The sequence below is a fragment of the Macaca thibetana genome, chromosome 6, assembly GCF_024542745.1.
Source record: "Macaca thibetana thibetana isolate TM-01 chromosome 6, ASM2454274v1, whole genome shotgun sequence".
NCBI classification, from domain to species: Eukaryota; Metazoa; Chordata; class Mammalia; order Primates; family Cercopithecidae; genus Macaca; species Macaca thibetana.
Window position 1 is genome coordinate 2,701,850 of NC_065583.1, and position 17,148 is coordinate 2,718,997.

Sequence of the window (17,148 nt, forward strand, 5' to 3'; positions counted from 1 at the left end):
CCCACCCTTCCCACTGTTAAATGGATAGGAGCAGCGCTAGACCCAGACTGTTGACTCTGGGCTTCCACCAGGAGATGTGGTTCTGGCCGTAGAAACTATCGGGGCTTGGGAGAGGTGGGGGAACAGAAAAAGGTGGCACGTTTCTTGCTTGCTCCCTCTGCCAGCCTTGTCCAAATCCCCCCAGCCACCCTAATCCAGCCTGTTCTAATGGAACCCAAGCCAGCTCAGGCCCTTGTACGAGGAGCCTGCTAATCCCTGTGGCTAGGAGCTCACCACCTGTCTCCAGGATGCCCTTTGCTCTCTTGGCATCAGAGAGCCAAATCCCGGGCCTCAGCTGGGGGTGGTGATAAAAGCGTCTTTTGGCCAAGCCCCCTCACCTTGGCCTCCACGATGAGGTGGGGAGTTAGGCACAGAGAGCGTTGGCACAGTGTGCACCACAGCTCCAGGAGCTGCCTCAGACCCAGAGCCCAAGCAGACTTATATGCAGCCAGAACAAAACCGCCGGGTTCCATCCTCCCATGCAATAGGGGGAGTGGGAGCTGCAAGGAGAGCCGGGCTCTCCCCTCCTTCTATCCAAGGCCGTGTGGCCTGGTGGTTTCATGCCATTCTGGGTGTGAATCCTGATGCCAGCTGCCTGCCCTTGGGCAAGTCAACTCACTCCTTGAGGGCTGTTTCTCAACTGGAGAGTGTTGTAAGTTCGCTAATACTAAAGGCTTCTCCCTCCTGGTCCCTTCTTGCCCCTTGCTCTTCCTCCTCTTGCTCAGGCCCTCCCAGCTCAGGTAGCCCCTGTCCCCTGCAGGGTTTTGCAAGGAGAAAGCTGGGGAATACCTTAGGCAACTGCAGTCAAGAGCACTGGTGGCCAGGACAGAGAGAGAGAGACAGAAAAGGGATCAGGGACAGAGAGAGATAACGGCAGGCAGAGACAGGACGGCACGGAGACAGACAAGATTTCCAAGAAGAGGACAGAGGCAGAAAGCCAGGGAGAGACTGAGGAACACAGACCTAGAAGCAGAAGAAGACTGAGAGAGAGATGGACAGAGACTATGCATCAGACACAGCCCCAGAGAGACAGCCAGAGTCCGAGTCAGACGCAAACCAAAGACAGGAAAACAGGAAACAGACCCAGAGATTAGGAGAGGGAGGGGAAGGAGATGCGGGGAGAGCCAGCACCGCCACCCCCCACACTCAGGAGGGGTCTCCACCCTCGGAGCGGCCCCTCATCCCTCCCTAGAATCCTTAAATCCTCTCTCGCTCGGGGCCTCGGCGGCATCTGTCACAGACTTGTCCTGAACCCACAGCGGCTGGCGCAGGTGACTGGCTGGGGAGGGAGCCCGGGTGTGCGCGGGGAATGGACCCCGAGGAAGAAGGACCAGGCTGTCGGGAAGTGGCAGGGTTGGAGGGGTGGAGGCAGTGGTCGGGCGGGACCCCGGGCGATACGGTTCAGCGCCTTTAAGAGAGAGCCGGAGGCCTGGGCAGGCCGGCTGAGCTACCTCCCCAGAGCCAAAGTGGAAGGCGCGCCCCGAGCGCCTTCTCCCCAGGACCCCGTGTCCCTCCCCGCGCCCCGGGCCCGCGCTCTCCCTCCCCAGCCCTCAGAGCGTTCCCGCCCCTCTGTCTCCCCGCAGCCCGCTAGACCAGGCGATGGCGCGGCCCGGGAGAGCCCGGGAGCCGCTGCTCGTGGCGCTGCTGCCGCTGGCGTGGTTGGCGCAGGCGGGCCTGGCGCGCGCCGCGGGCTCTGTGCGGCTGGCGGGCGGCCTGACGCTGGGCGGCCTGTTCCCGGTGCACGCGCGGGGCGCGGCGGGCCGGGCGTGCGGGCCGCTGAAGAAGGAGCAGGGCGTGCACCGGCTGGAGGCCATGCTGTACGCGCTGGACCGCGTGAACGCCGACCCCGAGCTGCTGCCCGGCGTGCGCCTGGGCGCGCGGCTGCTGGACACCTGCTCGCGGGACACCTACGCGCTGGAGCAGGCGCTGAGCTTCGTGCAGGCGCTGATCCGCGGCCGCGGCGACGGCGACGAGGTGGGCTTGCGCTGCCCGGGAGGCGTCCCTCCGCTGCGCACCGCGCCCCCCGAGCGCGTCGTGGCCGTCGTGGGCGCCTCGGCCAGCTCCGTCTCCATCATGGTCGCCAACGTGCTGCGCCTGTTTGCGGTGAGGGCCGCGGGGCCGGGCTGGGTGTGCAGCGTCTCTCCCGTCCTCGCCCTGGGGTGGCCCAAGTCTCATTCCTTTCCTCCTTCTGGAAGAGTCTCCGTTTTAATCACTTGAGTTCACACAGCGTCAAAGAAGTCCTGGGGGCCCGACGCAGGCCTGAGTAGGATCCACCCGACCACTCCAGCCGCCCTTGTCTACCCGGCCCCGCAAGGGCGCCCCTTCCCGGGCAGGTGCCACCTACGCCTCTGGCCGGTTGGCTGCGGAGGGCGGCCTGACTTCAGTCCCCATTTGCCAGCCTGCCCTTGTTCTGGGCACACCCCCTCCACCCACACAAGGTGCTCCTGCCCCCTCGCCCTGCGGAGCTTTATTTGGAGCCTGGGCCCTTCTTCCAGAGCAACTGGGACGTGTCCCGGGGCTGCTGTTGGGGGTGGATAGGCCCGAAAGGTCTGGACCTTCTCTTTTTTCATCATTTAAGTTTATTTTCAAAACGTCTGCCTTGAACCCTCCCTCAAGGGGCGTCTGAGAGCAGGGTGGGGCGTTCCCTTGTGACCGCTGGTCTCCTGCACCCCGCCCTGTGTAGGTGCCCGGGCTGGCCCTGCACTGTCCTCAAAGGTAGGGAACTGTCCTGTGAGGGCAGCGTGTTCCTTGCAGTCCTAGGGGCCAGCAGAGTCGGGATTAGGGGGCTTTGGCATACAGGTTTGGGGGTTTTGTGGGACAGTTTTTCTGGGGTTCTGTGGCGGGAGGGGCCTGTATGCCTCCGGCTCTCTGTGAAGGAGGAAGGCCTAGCTTCCATCTGCCCAGGGGAGGAACTTCTCTTTCCCCAGAGCTTCTCTCTCCCCGGAGCAGCGTCTGTGTTTGCTCCAGGCGTGCGGGGCCGCCCCGCTCCGCATCGTCTGCGCACATGGAAGCGCCCATCCCCGTTTCCTCGGATTGGCAGTGTTGATATGTCACCTCCACGCTGGCACCAGACCGGCTGTGTGGCCGCCCCGGGGTTTTTCACCCACCTGTGTGTGGCCCCGGCCCTGCCTAGAGTTCTAGTTTCTGTCTCTGTCCTCTAGGTCGAATGCAGAGATCCCAGACCCCAAGGTCTTCAGGGGCCCAGCTGGGTATTCAGGCGGGCAGGACTCTGTGAACCCAGGGCCCGCTGCTGCTGGCTCAGCCCAGACTGAGGTTGTGCTGCCCGGCTAGAAATGCAAACATTAATAAAAACTGTGCAACACACAGCCACAGGCAAGATGCTGCAATTCCGGGTCTAAAGGAAATACATTCATTTCCCAGCCACATCACCGAGCTGGCAGGCATTTTAAATTAACTTCCCTCAGGAGGTCCAGGGGGCATGGGAAGGTTGTTCCCAAACTCAAGTGTCCGGGAGGGCTTGAGGACCACAGCATTATTCACAGAGCTGTGGCCACTGGGCCTTTCTTGTCTCCTGTACTCCTCAGTTCTCTCTCTCTCTCTCTTTCTCCTTCTTGTTTCTCTCCACCCGCACCTTCCCTCTTTCTCTCTCCCTGCCACTCCCGGCTTCCTTTTCATGCTGTCTGTATACTTTCTATCCTGCTTCAAACAACCCTGGAGCAGTCCCCCTCCCTCCTTCCCAAAATTCTCCTCTCTGGCCTTCACACCAGCTCCTGCTGTAGCCTCTCTTTACCCTGGAGCCCTGGAGCCCCCTCTTGGCAGCCTTCTCAGCCCTGTGCCTCCGCCTCCACACTCCCCGGTCAGTTCAGCCTCTGATCTCTGCTGTTAATCACTGTAAGGCATGCAGAGAAACCCAATTTCCAACAAACGCCATTCTAGGCCAGACACTGCTTTAAATCAAACACCCCCTGGTGCTTCCCTGTCTTCCCTAATCCCTGCTAGGGCTGTCCACCCCTGCAGACCATCCCTTGGTGTGAATCAAGAAACGGTGCTTTCCCCTGGGGCCGACTGGGACAGGCAGATGCAGCTGGATGGGCTGCAGGCCCTCTGCTGGGGGGCTCTTGTTCAGGACACAGCTTGTGCCAGTATACGTGGCGGTCCTGCCCTCTCCCCTAGTCCGGCATACCTCCCACATGCACAACATTCACAGAGTTCTCAGGCCCACTCACAAAACGCAGACCTCGCCCACAGCTTCTAGCCTTTCCAGGTGGCTGCTCCAGCTGGCCCCAGGTCCCCACCCCAAGCCTTCTGTGCCCCATCTGTGTCCCAGGTCCCAGCCCCACACCTTCTGTGCCCCGTCCGTTCCTGAGCCCCCCTTGCCCTCCCTCTCTCAAGTTACTGACCTCCGTCCCCAGCCCGGCTGTCCCATTCCTGAGCCCCCCTTGCCCTCCCTCTCTCGAGTTACTGACCTCCGTCCACAGCCCGGCTGTCCCGTTCCTGAGACCCCCTTGCCCTCCCTCTCTCGAGTTACTGACCTCCGTCCCCAGCCCGGCTGTCCCGTTCCTGAGCCCCCCTTGCCCTCCCTCTCTCGAGTTACTGACCTCCGTCCACAGCCCGGCTGTCCTTCCCGCCCTCCAGATACCGCAGATCAGCTACGCCTCCACAGCCCCGGAGCTCAGCGACTCCACGCGCTATGATTTCTTCTCTCGGGTGGTGCCGCCTGACTCCTACCAGGCCCAGGCCATGGTGGACATCGTGAGGGCTCTGGGATGGAACTATGTGTCCACGCTGGCCTCTGAGGGCAACTATGGCGAGAGCGGGGTTGAGGCCTTCGTTCAGATCTCCCGAGAGGCTGGTGAGCTGGGGGCTCCGAGACACCAAGGAGTCTCCATAGTGTGGGCCTGGGGCCCTCGGGTGGGGCAGAAGCAGAAAGATGGGGGGCCCGGGTCCCTGGTGGGTCGAGGTTGCCTGGCTGGTGCTCCATGTGGGCAGGCCTCTTTCTTTTGGACGACTCAGCCCTGCCTCAGGCTTGGCGGAGGGTGCAGGCCAGATCTCACCCCTGCAGATCCTTCAGTCAGGCTACACAGTCCTATGTAGCAGGGGCCAGGTGGGTGTGTGGGTGGGTGTGACAGAAGCTGACTTTGGCACCCCCAACACCCAGGGGGGGTCTGTATTGCCCAGTCTATCAAGATCCCCAGGGAACCGAAGCCGGGAGAGTTCAACAAGCTGATCAGGAGACTCATGGAGACACCCAATGCCCGGGGCATCATCATCTTTGCCAATGAGGATGACATCAGGTGGGACAGTGGCACAATCACTGGGCTCCTGGGGCTCTCCCTGAGGGTCCCACCCCTCCTCTTGCACATCACCACCTTACACACCCTCCCAGCCTCCCTTTCCCCTGCTCCCCACACCCCCCACCTTCCCTGCTGCCGCCTCTGATTCTGGTGCCCCCAGCGGCAAAGCAGCCTGGTCCGGGGAGATGCCACAAGCCCAGACTGAATAGCGCACAGAACATGTGTCTGTGTTTACAGCTCCCGGGGTGTGGGGAGGGACCTGTGGGCAGACCCCAGTGCAGAAAAGGAGCTGTCAGGGAAGGAGCCCAGGGTCCACACAGAGGCTGCAGGCCCCAGCCTGAGTTCATCTCCAGCCTAAGAGGCTGGGCGTGATGCTGGTGGAGGCATGTGGGGAGGGGGTGGCTTCGAACTGGATTTTTCCCCAAGGAGCCCCTCTGAGCCCCCTGTACAGTGGGTTACAGTGGGCAGAGCAGGTGGGCAGACCTAGGGTCAGAGGAGAGCCCAGGGAAAGTGCCCCAAATGCCCCAAGCCCTGTTTTTCCTGAGCAACAAGGATCTGGTGAGTGATTGCAGAGCAGGGGAGATGGACAGAGTGGGAAGGAATATGGGCCAAGCTGGAGGAGGCTCCCGGGCCCTCCCTCACTCCAGCCCTGCTCCTCCCAGGCGGGTCCTGGAGGCCGCTCGCCAGGCCAACCTGACTGGCCACTTCCTGTGGGTCGGTTCCGACAGCTGGGGGGCCAAGACCTCGCCCATCTTGAGCCTGGAGGACGTGGCCGTCGGGGCCATCACCATCCTGCCCAAAAGGGCCTCCATCGACGGTGAGTCCAGGGGCGCTGCGGCCCCCACCCCAGCGTCTCCCCAGCACCCCCTCTTGGGGACGATCATTTTCTGCGTCTGTGTAATTGGTGCCATAATCCAGATCCCTTCTCAGCTCCCCGGATCCTATGATTCTGATAATCTGTGGACGCGTCCCTCCGAGCAGTGCCTGACTGGGATAGCGAGCGAGGAAAAGGACACTCCACTCACCGGATGGGGAGAAACTGTTGGTTTTTTGTTTGTTTGTTTGTTTGTTTTTGTTTTTTTAATGAGACGGAGTCTCGCTCTGTCACCCGGGCTGGAGTGCAGTGGCCGGATCTCAGCTCACTGCAAGCTCCACCTCCTGAGTTTACGCCATTCTCCTGCCCCAGCCTCCTAGTAGCTGGGACTACAGGCGCCCACCACCTCGCCTGGCTAGTTTTTTGTATTTTTAGTAGAGACGGGGTTTCACCGTGTTAGCCAGGATGGTCTCGATCTCCTGACCTCATGATCTGCCCGTCTCGGCCTCCCAAAGTGCTGGGATTATAGGCGTGAGCCACCGCGCCCGGCCAGTTTTGTTTTCTAATTTAGTGCCTGTGTTTCTAGTGCTGCCAAAGACACTCTAATCTGAGGGTGAGGGTGGGAGGGAGAGAAACCAAGGATATGGGATATACCATCCTGTTGATCAAAGTGATGAGGCCCTTGCACCCCCAGTCCCACCTGTGGATCTGGATGAATCCAGCAGGAACAGATGGTTCCCTTTACAATAGGATTGCTCATTTTCCCCAAGGCCGGACTGAGGACGCCTTGATGTCCTACTTCAGGGCTATTTTTTGAAACACAGACCCTGGAAAGGCTGAGCCCTGGCTGCTGGGGCCTCCCAGTCTTAGGGGGGATATACACCGGCACACCTTTTATTTCACTACGATGCATTTGGGCGCAGGTGGCAGCCTGGACTGAGAGTGGTTTTAGCGATGAAGGCATCTCCTCACAAGACACAGGGTCTGAGAGGTGGCGACTTTAGGTGTGGGGCAGTGAGTGAATGATGCTCTCAAAGCCCTGGGCTCTGTCCATTCTTTTATTCCACCAAAAGAAGGAGCAGGGATAAAAGTCTTTCAAATGGTGAGGCTCTGAGTTTGCATCAGCATGTAAAGGCTGCCCTGGAACCTCCAGTTGGCTCTGAGTCCACCAATCAGAACTTGGTCACCTGGCCACTCCTAGCTGAAAAGTGAGCAAGTGGCAGAGAGACACAGGAGAAACACAGCTGGCTCAGGTCAGCGCCACCCTCCCCCTCCTTCCGTCTCTGTAGGATTCGACCAGTACTTCATGACTCGATCCCTGGAGAACAACCGCAGGAACATCTGGTTTGCCGAGTTCTGGGAAGAGAATTTTAACTGCAAACTGACCGGCTCAGGTACCCAGGCAGATGATTCCACCCGCAAATGCACAGGTGAGAGCTGCCCAGGGTGGGGAGGCTGGGGAGGGGGAAGGTGGGAGGCCAGGTTGGGTGCATGGCGGCCGGGCACACTTTCTCTGGGCATCCCTAGGACAGGCGAGGAACGCATCGGCCGGGACTCCACCTACGAGCAGGAGGGCAAGGTGCAGTTCGTGATTGATGCAGTGTACGCCATTGCCCATGCCCTCCACAGCATGCACCAGGCGCTCTGCCCTGGGCACACAGGCCTGTGCCCAGCGATGGAACCCACCGATGGGCGGACGCTCCTGCAGTATATTCGAGCTGTCCGCTTCAATGGTGAGTGGGTGCCTGCACCCCTGCAGCAGTGAAGGGCAGCTTGGGGGCTGGATTTGTCTGTGAGGCCTGGGATGACCTCAGGGTAGAAGGGCTGGGAGAGGCTGAGTGGTCTAATGGGGGCACCTGGGGCTGAGTGCCAAAGACGTGAGACAAGTTCCGGTCCCCCACGTTTTTAACACCTGCTCCCTCCCCAGGCTTCAATGTTCCCTGCGCTGGTTTGCACCGTTGAGATGCTGGGGAGCTTCTCTGATCCCTTCTGCCAGGAACCCTCAGTGGGTCACACCACACTCCCCTCCACTGCGCAGAGCTTGAGGGTGTCGACCCTGGGGGCGCACATGGGGCATTTACGCAGGGACATGCCACCCACTCAGTCATGTACTAGGCACAAGCGTGGGTCTGACCTGTGCCTTGGCCCCAGGCTTGGTGTGTGGTCAGGGCTCAAAATTGTGTCTTTTGAGAAGACCCCAGTGGACTCAAGCTGTGTCCACGATTTGTGGAGAGATGACTTTCTGTTCAATCACTATCCTTTACACAGTTCTAAACTCCACTCTTCACTAAGCATTCACTCACCACCTTCTCTCCCCCATGCTCTCTGCTAATCAAGTCAACTTAACATGACCCCAGCGCAGCTCTGCAGGCGAGTGGAGCAAGCTCGTAAGAAAAATAGAGCTCATTGTTCAAGTCATTCCAATTTCATACTGTCACTCAGACCTCTCTCCATGTCGGAACTCATCCCCTAGCCTGGACCGTGAAATCTTTTTCATTTTTAATTGTGATAAAATGCACATAATATAAAATGTACCACCTTAACCATGTTTAAGTGTAGAGTTCAGTGATATTAAATACATTCAGGCTGGGCGCAGTGGCTCACGCCTGTAATCCCAGCACTTTGGGAGGCCAAGGCAGGTGGATCACTCGAGGTCAGGAGTTCGAGACCAGCCTGGCCAACGTGGTGAAACCCCGTCTCTATTAAAAATACAAAAATTAGCTAGGCATGGTGGCGAGTGCCTGTAATCCACGCTACTCGGGGAGGCTGAGACAGGAGAATCGCTTGAACCCAGGAGGCAGAGGTTGCAGTGAGCTGGGATTGTGCCACTGCACTCCAGCCTGGGCAACAGAATGAGACTGTCTCAAAAAAATAAATAAATAAATAAAAATAAATTCACAATGTTATGCAACCATCACCACCATCTATCCCCAGAACTCTTCATCTATGAAACCATAACTCTGTGCACATTAAACACTTCCCCATGCCCTCCTCCCGCCAGCACCTGCAACCACCGTTCCACTGCTCCTCTCTATGAATTGTGTGTCCTCGGTACCTCCTGCGGTGGAATCAGACAGTGTTTGCCCATGTGTGACTGGCTTGTTTCACTGAGCATCATGTCCTCAAGGTCCATCTATTTTATAGCATGGGTCAGAACTGCCTTCATCTTGAAGGCTGAATCGCATCCCATCGTAGGAATGGCCCCATCATGCTCGTCCATTCTCTGTCAGTGGACCCTCGGGTTGCTCTCATCTTGTGGCTATGCGAATAATGCTGCTGTGAACACGGCTGTACAAGTATTTCTTTGCCGCCCTGCTTTCTAGTCTTTTGGGTACCTACCCAGGAGTGGAATTGCTGGGTCGTGTGTTTAATTTTTTGAGGAGCCTCCACACGTTTTCTGCAGCGGCTGCAGCCTTTTCCCATCCACCGTGCACAAGGGTTCCGACTTCTCCGCACGCTCAACACACTTGTTATTTTCTGGTTCTTGGATAGAAGCCATCCCAATGGGTGAAGGGGGATTTCCCTGCGGCTTGGATTTGCACGTCCCTCATGAGCAGTGATGCTTGTTAAGCGCCTCCTTTCTCCTGCTGGTCCCTGGGGCCTCCCCAGGAGACAGCTCTGTTGGGCTGGAGGACCAGCAAGGATGACGGGCTCTCTCCCCAGGCAGCGCAGGAACCCCCGTGATGTTCAACGAAAACGGAGATGCGCCCGGGCGGTACGACATCTTCCAGTACCAGGCCACCAACGGCAGTGCCAGCAGTGGCGGGTACCAGGCGGTGGGCCAGTGGGCAGAGACCCTCAGACTGGATGTGAGTGTGCAGACCAAGCCCTGGGTGGGCATGGGCCCAGGATCCCGGAGGCAGAGGCCCCCAGCCTGTGTTTTGTGCGTCCCAGGTGGAGGCCCTGCAGTGGTCTGGCGACCCCCGCGAGGTGCCCTCGTCTCTGTGCAGCCTCCCCTGTGGGCCGGGGGAGCGGAAGAAGATGGTGAAGGGCGTCCCCTGCTGTTGGCACTGCGAGGCCTGTGACGGGTACCGCTTCCAGGTGGACGAGTTCACGTGCGAGGCCTGTCCTGGGGACATGAGGCCCACCCCCAACCACACCGGCTGCCGCCCCACGCCTGTGGTGCGCCTGAGCTGGTCCTCCCCCTGGGCAGCCCTGCCGCTCCTCCTGGCCGTGCTGGGCATCATGGCCACTACCACAGTGGTGGCCACCTTCATGCGACACAACAACACGCCCATTGTCCGGGCCTCGGGCCGAGAGCTCAGCTACGTCCTCCTCACCGGCATCTTCCTCATCTACGCCATCACCTTCCTCATGGTGGCTGAGCCTGGGGCCGTGGTCTGTGCCACCCGCAGGCTCTTCCTGGGCCTAGGCACGACCCTCAGCTACTCTGCCCTGCTCACCAAGACCAACCGTATCTACCGCATCTTTGAGCAGGGCAAGCGCTCGGTCACACCCCCTCCCTTCATCAGCCCCACCTCGCAGCTGGCCATCACCTTCAGCCTCACCTCCCTGCAGGTGGGTCCGGAGGCTCCCAAGGGCCAGGGCATGGGGGGGACTGTCCACAAATTAACAAAGCAGAAAAGACCAGGCACAGTGGCTCACGCCTGCAATCCCCGCACCTTGGGAGGCGGAGGTGGGTGGATCACCTGAGTCCAGGAGTTTGAGACCAGCCTGGGCAACATGGCATGATCCTGTCTCTGCAAAAAAATATGAAAATTAGCCAGGCATGGTGGTGCATGCCTTTAGTCCTAACTACTTGGGAGGCTGAGATAGGAGGATCGCTTTAGCCGGAGAGTTGAAGGTTGCTGTGAGCTGAGATTGCACCACTGCAGTCCAGCTTGGGTGTCAGAGTGAGACCCTGTCTCAAAACAAAAAGAGAAATGCTGTTTTTAGAGTCACTCTTTTCTGTTTTAGTTCCTGTGGGGCTCGCTTGCTTGCTTGCTTGCTTGCTTGCTTGCTTGCTTTCTCTCTCTCTCTCTCTCTCTCTCTCTCTCTCTCTCTCTTTCTTTCTTTGTCAGCATCTCACTCTGTTGCCCAGGCTGGAGTGCAGTGGCTCGATCTCTGCTCACTACAAGCTCCGCCTCCCGGGTTTACACCATTCTCCTGCCTCAGCCTCCCGAGTAGCTGGGACTACAGGTGCCGCCACCGCGCCCGGCTAATTTTTTTGTATTTTTTAGTAGAGACGGGGTTTCACCGTGTTAGCCAGGATGGTCTCGATCTCCTGACCTCGTGACCCACCCGCCTCAGCCTCCCAAAGTGCTGGGATTACAGGCGTGAGCCACCGCGACCAGCCATGTTTTTTTTTTTTTTTTTTTTTTTTTCAAGGCCACAGGAAATGGAGCTCCTCCTGTCCTGTGACAGCAGCTAAGTTAGGGCCGCCAGCTCCCCTGCTGGGTCCCTGAAGGAGAACAGGGCAGTAAGGTGGGGAGTGTGGGCCTCCAAAGACCTTTGTGTACAACAGTGAAGTTATTTTCATAAACCAAACATGCTCTTCCACAATTTGGCTCACATATGGAAATAGGACGAAGAGCTATCTGACTGGTTTTCCTGTTTGCACAAGGGAGTCTCTGCTGTCCTGTTCACTGGGGCAATGTGGATAAGAGGCATAGGGTCCAACATTTTACTGTGGAGTGGAGATCGAATCCCACCCAGTGGCCAGTGTTTCGTGCGGTGTTGTGCATTAAAACATGCAGCTCCTTTGGGGGATTCTCCTAAGACGGTAAAGTTATTACAGCCTTGGAGACAACTCTTGGAGTCTGGGACGCCCTGGATGTTTTCTGTGCGAAGGGCACGAGAGACAGATGGCTTGGGGAGGGTGACCTGGTGTGACACTGCAGGGCCAGCTGGGTTTCAGGGCCAGGTGGAGGGCGGCCTCAGTGCGAACACCTGCTCACCCATTTGGACACAGCACTGTGCACTCCCAGTGAGCCCCTTCTCTGTTGGTTCCACACACACCACATGCCTCAGGTCATGCAGTTCTCCGTGACTAGGAGGTACTCCCATCTTCTTCCAGATAACAGGGCCTGAATGTCCCCCGGTCAGGCCCAGGGTCTCCGTGTGCTGCACATCCTGAGCAGGTGCCCTCTACGTCCCGGCCTGAGGTGCTCTGTGCTCCCCCACCCCCAGGTGGAGATGCTCAGACTCCACTGGGGACCCCCAGCTCTCCTCCCCAGCCTCAGTCATTGCCTGCCCCACTTTCCAGATACAACTGATTTTTTAAAAAAACACAAGCCTGCGGCCGGGTGCGGTGGCTCAAGCCTGTAATCCCAGCACTTTGGGAGGCCGAGACGGGCAGATCACGAGGTCAGGAGATCGAGACCATCCTGGCTAACACGGTGAAACCCCGTCTCTACTAAGAAATACAAAAAAAAAAAAAAAAAACTAGCCGGGCGAGGTGGCAGGCGCCTGTAGTCCTAGCTACTCGGGAGGCTGAGGCAGGAGAATGGCGTGAACCCGGGAGGCGGAGCTTGCAGTGAGCCAAGATCACGCCACTGCACTCCAGCCTGGGCGGCAGAGCGAGACTCTGTCTCAAAAAAAAAAAAAAAAAAAAAAACACAAGCCTCCTGCAACTGCACTGGGTGTTTTTGCCATGACTACCACATCATGACGAGATGTGAAGTGACATCTCATTGTGGTTTTAATTTGCCTGCACTTAGTACGAGTGCACCGGGCATGGGGCTTTCCTCTCCTGGGCTCAGCCTGTTCCTGTCCTTTGCTCATTTGCTGTTATTTTGCAGGAGTTCGTTCCAAGTGAGGCGTGCTGGCTCGCGCTCAGCTCCACGGGCTGTGGCATCTGTGGGCCATTTTGCTTGTTACCACTGTGCGTCCCTGGACTTGTGTTTTTGTTTCTCATAAGCAACTTTTTTTTTTTTTTCCTACCTGGAGCCTTGTTCTAGTAGGAACTTCCAAACTTGTTTTGGAAGGTCCTTTGTTCAGAGGTCTGCTGCCTTTGGGAGAAGCACAAAAAGCTGCTTCTTCTGGGTGGGCAGATGACTGCAAAGCATCCCTTCCAGCAGGCTCACATGGCCCCGCTCCAGGTGCTCAGCACAGCACTGGCGTGCAGGCTGGATTCCAGATCCCCGCCCCCAATCAGGCGCTCTTGTGCAGTGAACAACCTGCACAAACGTGCAGGGCAGCCCTTCCAGGGTCCTGCCTTTATGCAGGTGGCTTCGTTCCTGTTCCCAGCTTTCCTTGGCTCGAGGTTGTGTTTCCTGTCTTGTGAGGGAATGGTAACTCCACCTCCTCCCTGTGAGGGCCTGCACAGACTCCAGTCCTCCTCAGCATCAGCTCCCATTGCTGCGCCTCCCCACCGAGTGCTCCTTTGTTTCTCTTGCCTGTGACGTGCCCTTATTTTGAAGCTCACTACATGTGAGGAGGCTAGAGGGGCGGTGCAAGTCCGGCCTCAGTTCCAGGGCTTCCGGCCTCAGCCGTCTACCTTGAAGGGGCGCAGTAAATGGCATTGGTAATGGCTAGAATGCAGGAAGAGGACACCAAGCTGCCTCTTATGCACACTGCGCTGATGTTGCCAACATATGCGGCCAGCACAGCCCTTCTCCACGGCTGCCAGGTCACGGGCCTTTGGCTGGGTGGATGGGCCCCTCTTGGGCTGTCCCTTCCTGGGCTGCCATCCCCTCTTCACCACTGAGTGCTCCTGAGAGGCACCACGAAGAGGGGGACACCCCACTCCATAGGCAGAGCCTCAGGGGCATCCCGACCTGCAGGGGCCTCCATCAGGGCTGCAATGGATTTGTCCCTGGAAGGTGCTGTGTCTGATGCAGTGTTGGCTCCTGCAGGTGGTGGGGGTGATAGCATGGCTGGGGGCCCGGCCCCCACACAGCGTGATTGACTATGAGGAGCAGCGCACGGTGGACCCGGAGCAGGCCAGAGGGGTGCTCAAGTGTGACATGTCGGATCTGTCTCTCATCGGCTGCCTGGGCTACAGCCTCCTGCTCATGGTCACGTGCACAGTGTACGCCATCAAGGCCCGCGGCGTGCCCGAGACCTTCAACGAGGCCAAGCCCATCGGCTTCACCATGTACACCACCTGCATCATCTGGCTGGCATTCGTGCCTATCTTCTTTGGCACTGCCCAGTCAGCTGAAAAGGTAATGAGGTTCCCAGGAGGTCGCACTGCCTGTTTCCTGCCTGTCCTGCCGGCTGATTCATTCACGAGCTTAAATGCTTCTTCGCGCTTTTGTTTATCCCGTATCCGGCTGCTTGTTCATTCACTCATTCCCTTCTTACTTTGTTCATTCATTCACTTATCCAGGCTTCTAAGCCCTCTTCTTAACTTCCACTCTTCTTCTTTCTTTTTTTTTTTTTTTTTTTTTTTATCATTTTCATTTCTTTGAGAGATGTTGCCTCACTTTGTCACCGAGTTAGCTTGTATTTTTCTTTTTAATTCAAGTTCTTCATATGCTTTTTTTTTTTTTTTTTTTTTTTTTGAGACAGAGTCTCACTCTGTTACCCAGACTGGAGTGCAGTGGTGTGATCTCAGCTCACTGCAACCTCCGCCTCCTGGGCCAAGTGATTCTCCTGCCTCAGCCTCCCGAGTAGCTGGGACTACAGGCGCCCGCCACCACACCTGGGCAATTTTTGTATTTTTAATAGAGACAGCGTTTCACCATGTTGGTCAGGTTGGTCTCAAACTCCTGACCTCAGGTGACCCATCTGCCTTGGCCTCCCAAAGTGCTGGGATTACAGGTGTGAGCCACTGCACCCGGCTTTCATATGCTTTATAACTGCCAACCCATTAATGTATCAGCCCATTGCTGCATCATTTATTCACATACACAGCAGAACATTTTATGCACCTGTCATTCATTTATTTGCCCATCTGCTTCTCAATTCACTCTCTGCCCATTTATTCATTTGTATGAATTTGAAACATGCCCATTCACTGACATGCTCTGTCTCCCACTTCCCCAGGTGTCTCTGTTAATAACCCCTCCTCACCCCTCCCTCCTGCCCACACCAGAGCTGCACGGAGGTTGCCAGCGCCTCAGGCGCCGGGGCCTCTGCTTATACTGTTGTCCTGGTCGAAGTGCTCATTCCCAGTTCCCCGACTGAAACAGACTCAGCTCCAGTCTGTGTAGTGAGGACTGTGTGGGGCGGGGCAGGGAGAGCAGGGCTGAGTCCCATCTCGCCCCCTCTTCCATGGCCTAGATCTACATTCAGACAACCACACTAACCGTGTCCTTGAGCCTGAGTGCGTCGGTGTCCCTCGGCATGCTCTACGTACCCAAAACCTATGTCATCCTGTTCCACCCGGAGCAGAATGTACAGAAGCGAAAGCGGAGCCTCAAGGCCACCTCCACAGTGGCAGCCCCACCCAAGGGCGAGGATGCAGAGGACCACAAGTAGCAGGGCAGGCGGGAACGGGACTGCTCGCTGCCTCTCCTTTCTTCCTCTTGCCTCACGGTGGAAGCTGTACAGAGCCCAGGTCCATGGTGAACAGTCAGAGGCAGGGAGTGTGCGAAGACCACGCGCTGCATCGGTGGGGCTGGCCTTGAGAAGGAACTGGACCCAGCTCTGCCCTGATTCCAGCATGTGAGCTTCATGCTTCCTCACCACAGACCAGACTCGCTAGCCATGGTGGGAAACAGCCACCGAGAAGGTTCTAGCTCTAGAGAGGAACTAAACTTCTTCTCTCATCCAAAGTCCAAAGATGATGATGAAGCCCCGGGCTTTGCCTGGATTGAGGATTTCCTCCCCTCAGTCAAACCCCATAACCTGGGGACTGGGCAGTGTGGAAGAACGTGTAGACCCCAGAATGAAACGTGGGGTTGGAGTGGAGGAGGAGCTGTCTCAGCAAGAGGAGACCTGGGGCTGTGCATCTGGATGGAGGCACGCAGGCCTGGGTAGGATTCCTCTGGCACGGAGGGAGAGACCCTGGGTGAGACCCCTGTGTGCACGGGAAGGGCCTGCAGGGGCGAGGGCGTGAGCTGAGGAATTGGGGTACACCCCCATGAGATTTCCAATGCCATGGACTTTCCTGCTATCCCCCCGGGACTGGGCAAGGTCAGACTTAGAGTATAGCTGTTTTCCTCCCCTGTGTGTACTCCCTTAAATCACCCCCAAACCTTGGCTGGGCGTGGTGGCACACACCTGTAATCCCAGCACTTGGGGAGGCCAAGGCAGGTGGATCACCTGAGGTCAGGAGTTCGAGACCAGCCTGGCCAACAGGGTGAAACCCCGTCTCTACTAAAAATACAAAAATTAGCCAGGCTTGATGGTGGGTGCCTGTAATCCCAGCTGCTCGGGAGGCTGAGGCAGGAGAAACACTTGAACCTGGAGGTGGAGGTTGCAGTAAGCTGAGACTGTACCACTGTGCTCCAGCCTGGGCAGCAGAGTGAGACTGACTGTCTCAGAAAAAAAACAAAGACCAAACCCACCCCTGCAAACCTTCAGAAATTCAGATACTTGTGTGTAGTATGAGTGATGCGATACATGTGTGTAGTATGAGTGATGCGACACATGTGTGTAGTATGATGCGATACATGCGTGTAGTATGATGCAATACATGTGTGTAGTATGAGTGATGCGATACATGTGTGTAGTGTGATGCGATACATGTGCGTAGTATGAGTGATGCGACACATGTGTGTAGTATGATGCGATACATGCGTGTAGTATGATGCAATACATGTGTGTAGTATGAGTGATGCGATACATGTGTGTAGTATGGTGCGATACATGTGTGTAGTATGATGCGATACATGTGTGTAGTATGATGCGATACATGTGTGTAGTATGAGTGATGCGATACATGTGTGTAGTATGAGTGATGCGATACATGTGTGTAGTATGAGTGATGCGATACATGTGTGTAGTATGAGTGATGCGATACATGTGTGTAGTATGAGTGATGCGGTACGTGTGTGTAGTATGAGTGATGCGGTACGTGTGTGTAGTATGAGTGATGCGGTACGTGTGTGTAGTATGAGTGATGCGGTACGTGTGTGTAGTATGAGTCCTGCGGTACGTGTGTGTAGTATGAGTCATGCGGTACGTGTGTGTAGTATGATGCGATACGTG

The 17,148-nt window shown here is 57.1% G+C and overlaps 1 protein-coding gene across 1 annotated transcript; it reads left to right on the forward strand.

Annotated features, from left to right (window-relative positions):
- The first annotated feature begins 1,638 nt into the window (after nt 1–1,638).
- On the forward strand, nt 1,639–15,476 carry GRM6 (glutamate metabotropic receptor 6). The gene is made up of 10 exons (XM_050794175.1): nt 1,639–2,142; nt 4,636–4,852; nt 5,159–5,294; nt 5,957–6,111; nt 7,398–7,538; nt 7,641–7,841; nt 9,772–9,917; nt 10,003–10,626; nt 13,905–14,216; nt 15,277–15,476. The coding sequence occupies exons 1-10, from the start codon at nt 1,639–1,641 to the stop codon at nt 15,472–15,474; spliced, it is 2,634 nt and encodes an 877-aa protein (XP_050650132.1). The 3' UTR covers nt 15,475–15,476.
- The last annotated feature ends 1,672 nt before the right edge of the window (nt 15,477–17,148 follow it).

What these genes read in the sequence shown, in the direction of transcription:
- GRM6 (XM_050794175.1), top strand. Translation starts at nt 1,639, where the DNA reads ATGGCGCGGCCCGGGAGAGCCCGGGAGCCGCTGCTCGTGGCGCTGCTG. An exon ending in TCAGCCTCACCTCCCTGCAG is followed by an intron (nt 10,627 to 13,904) that starts GTGGGTCCGGAG and finishes TGGCTCCTGCAG; the next exon opens with GTGGTGGGGGTGATAGCATG. An exon ending in CTGCCCAGTCAGCTGAAAAG is followed by an intron (nt 14,217 to 15,276) that starts GTAATGAGGTTC and finishes TCCATGGCCTAG; the next exon opens with ATCTACATTCAGACAACCAC.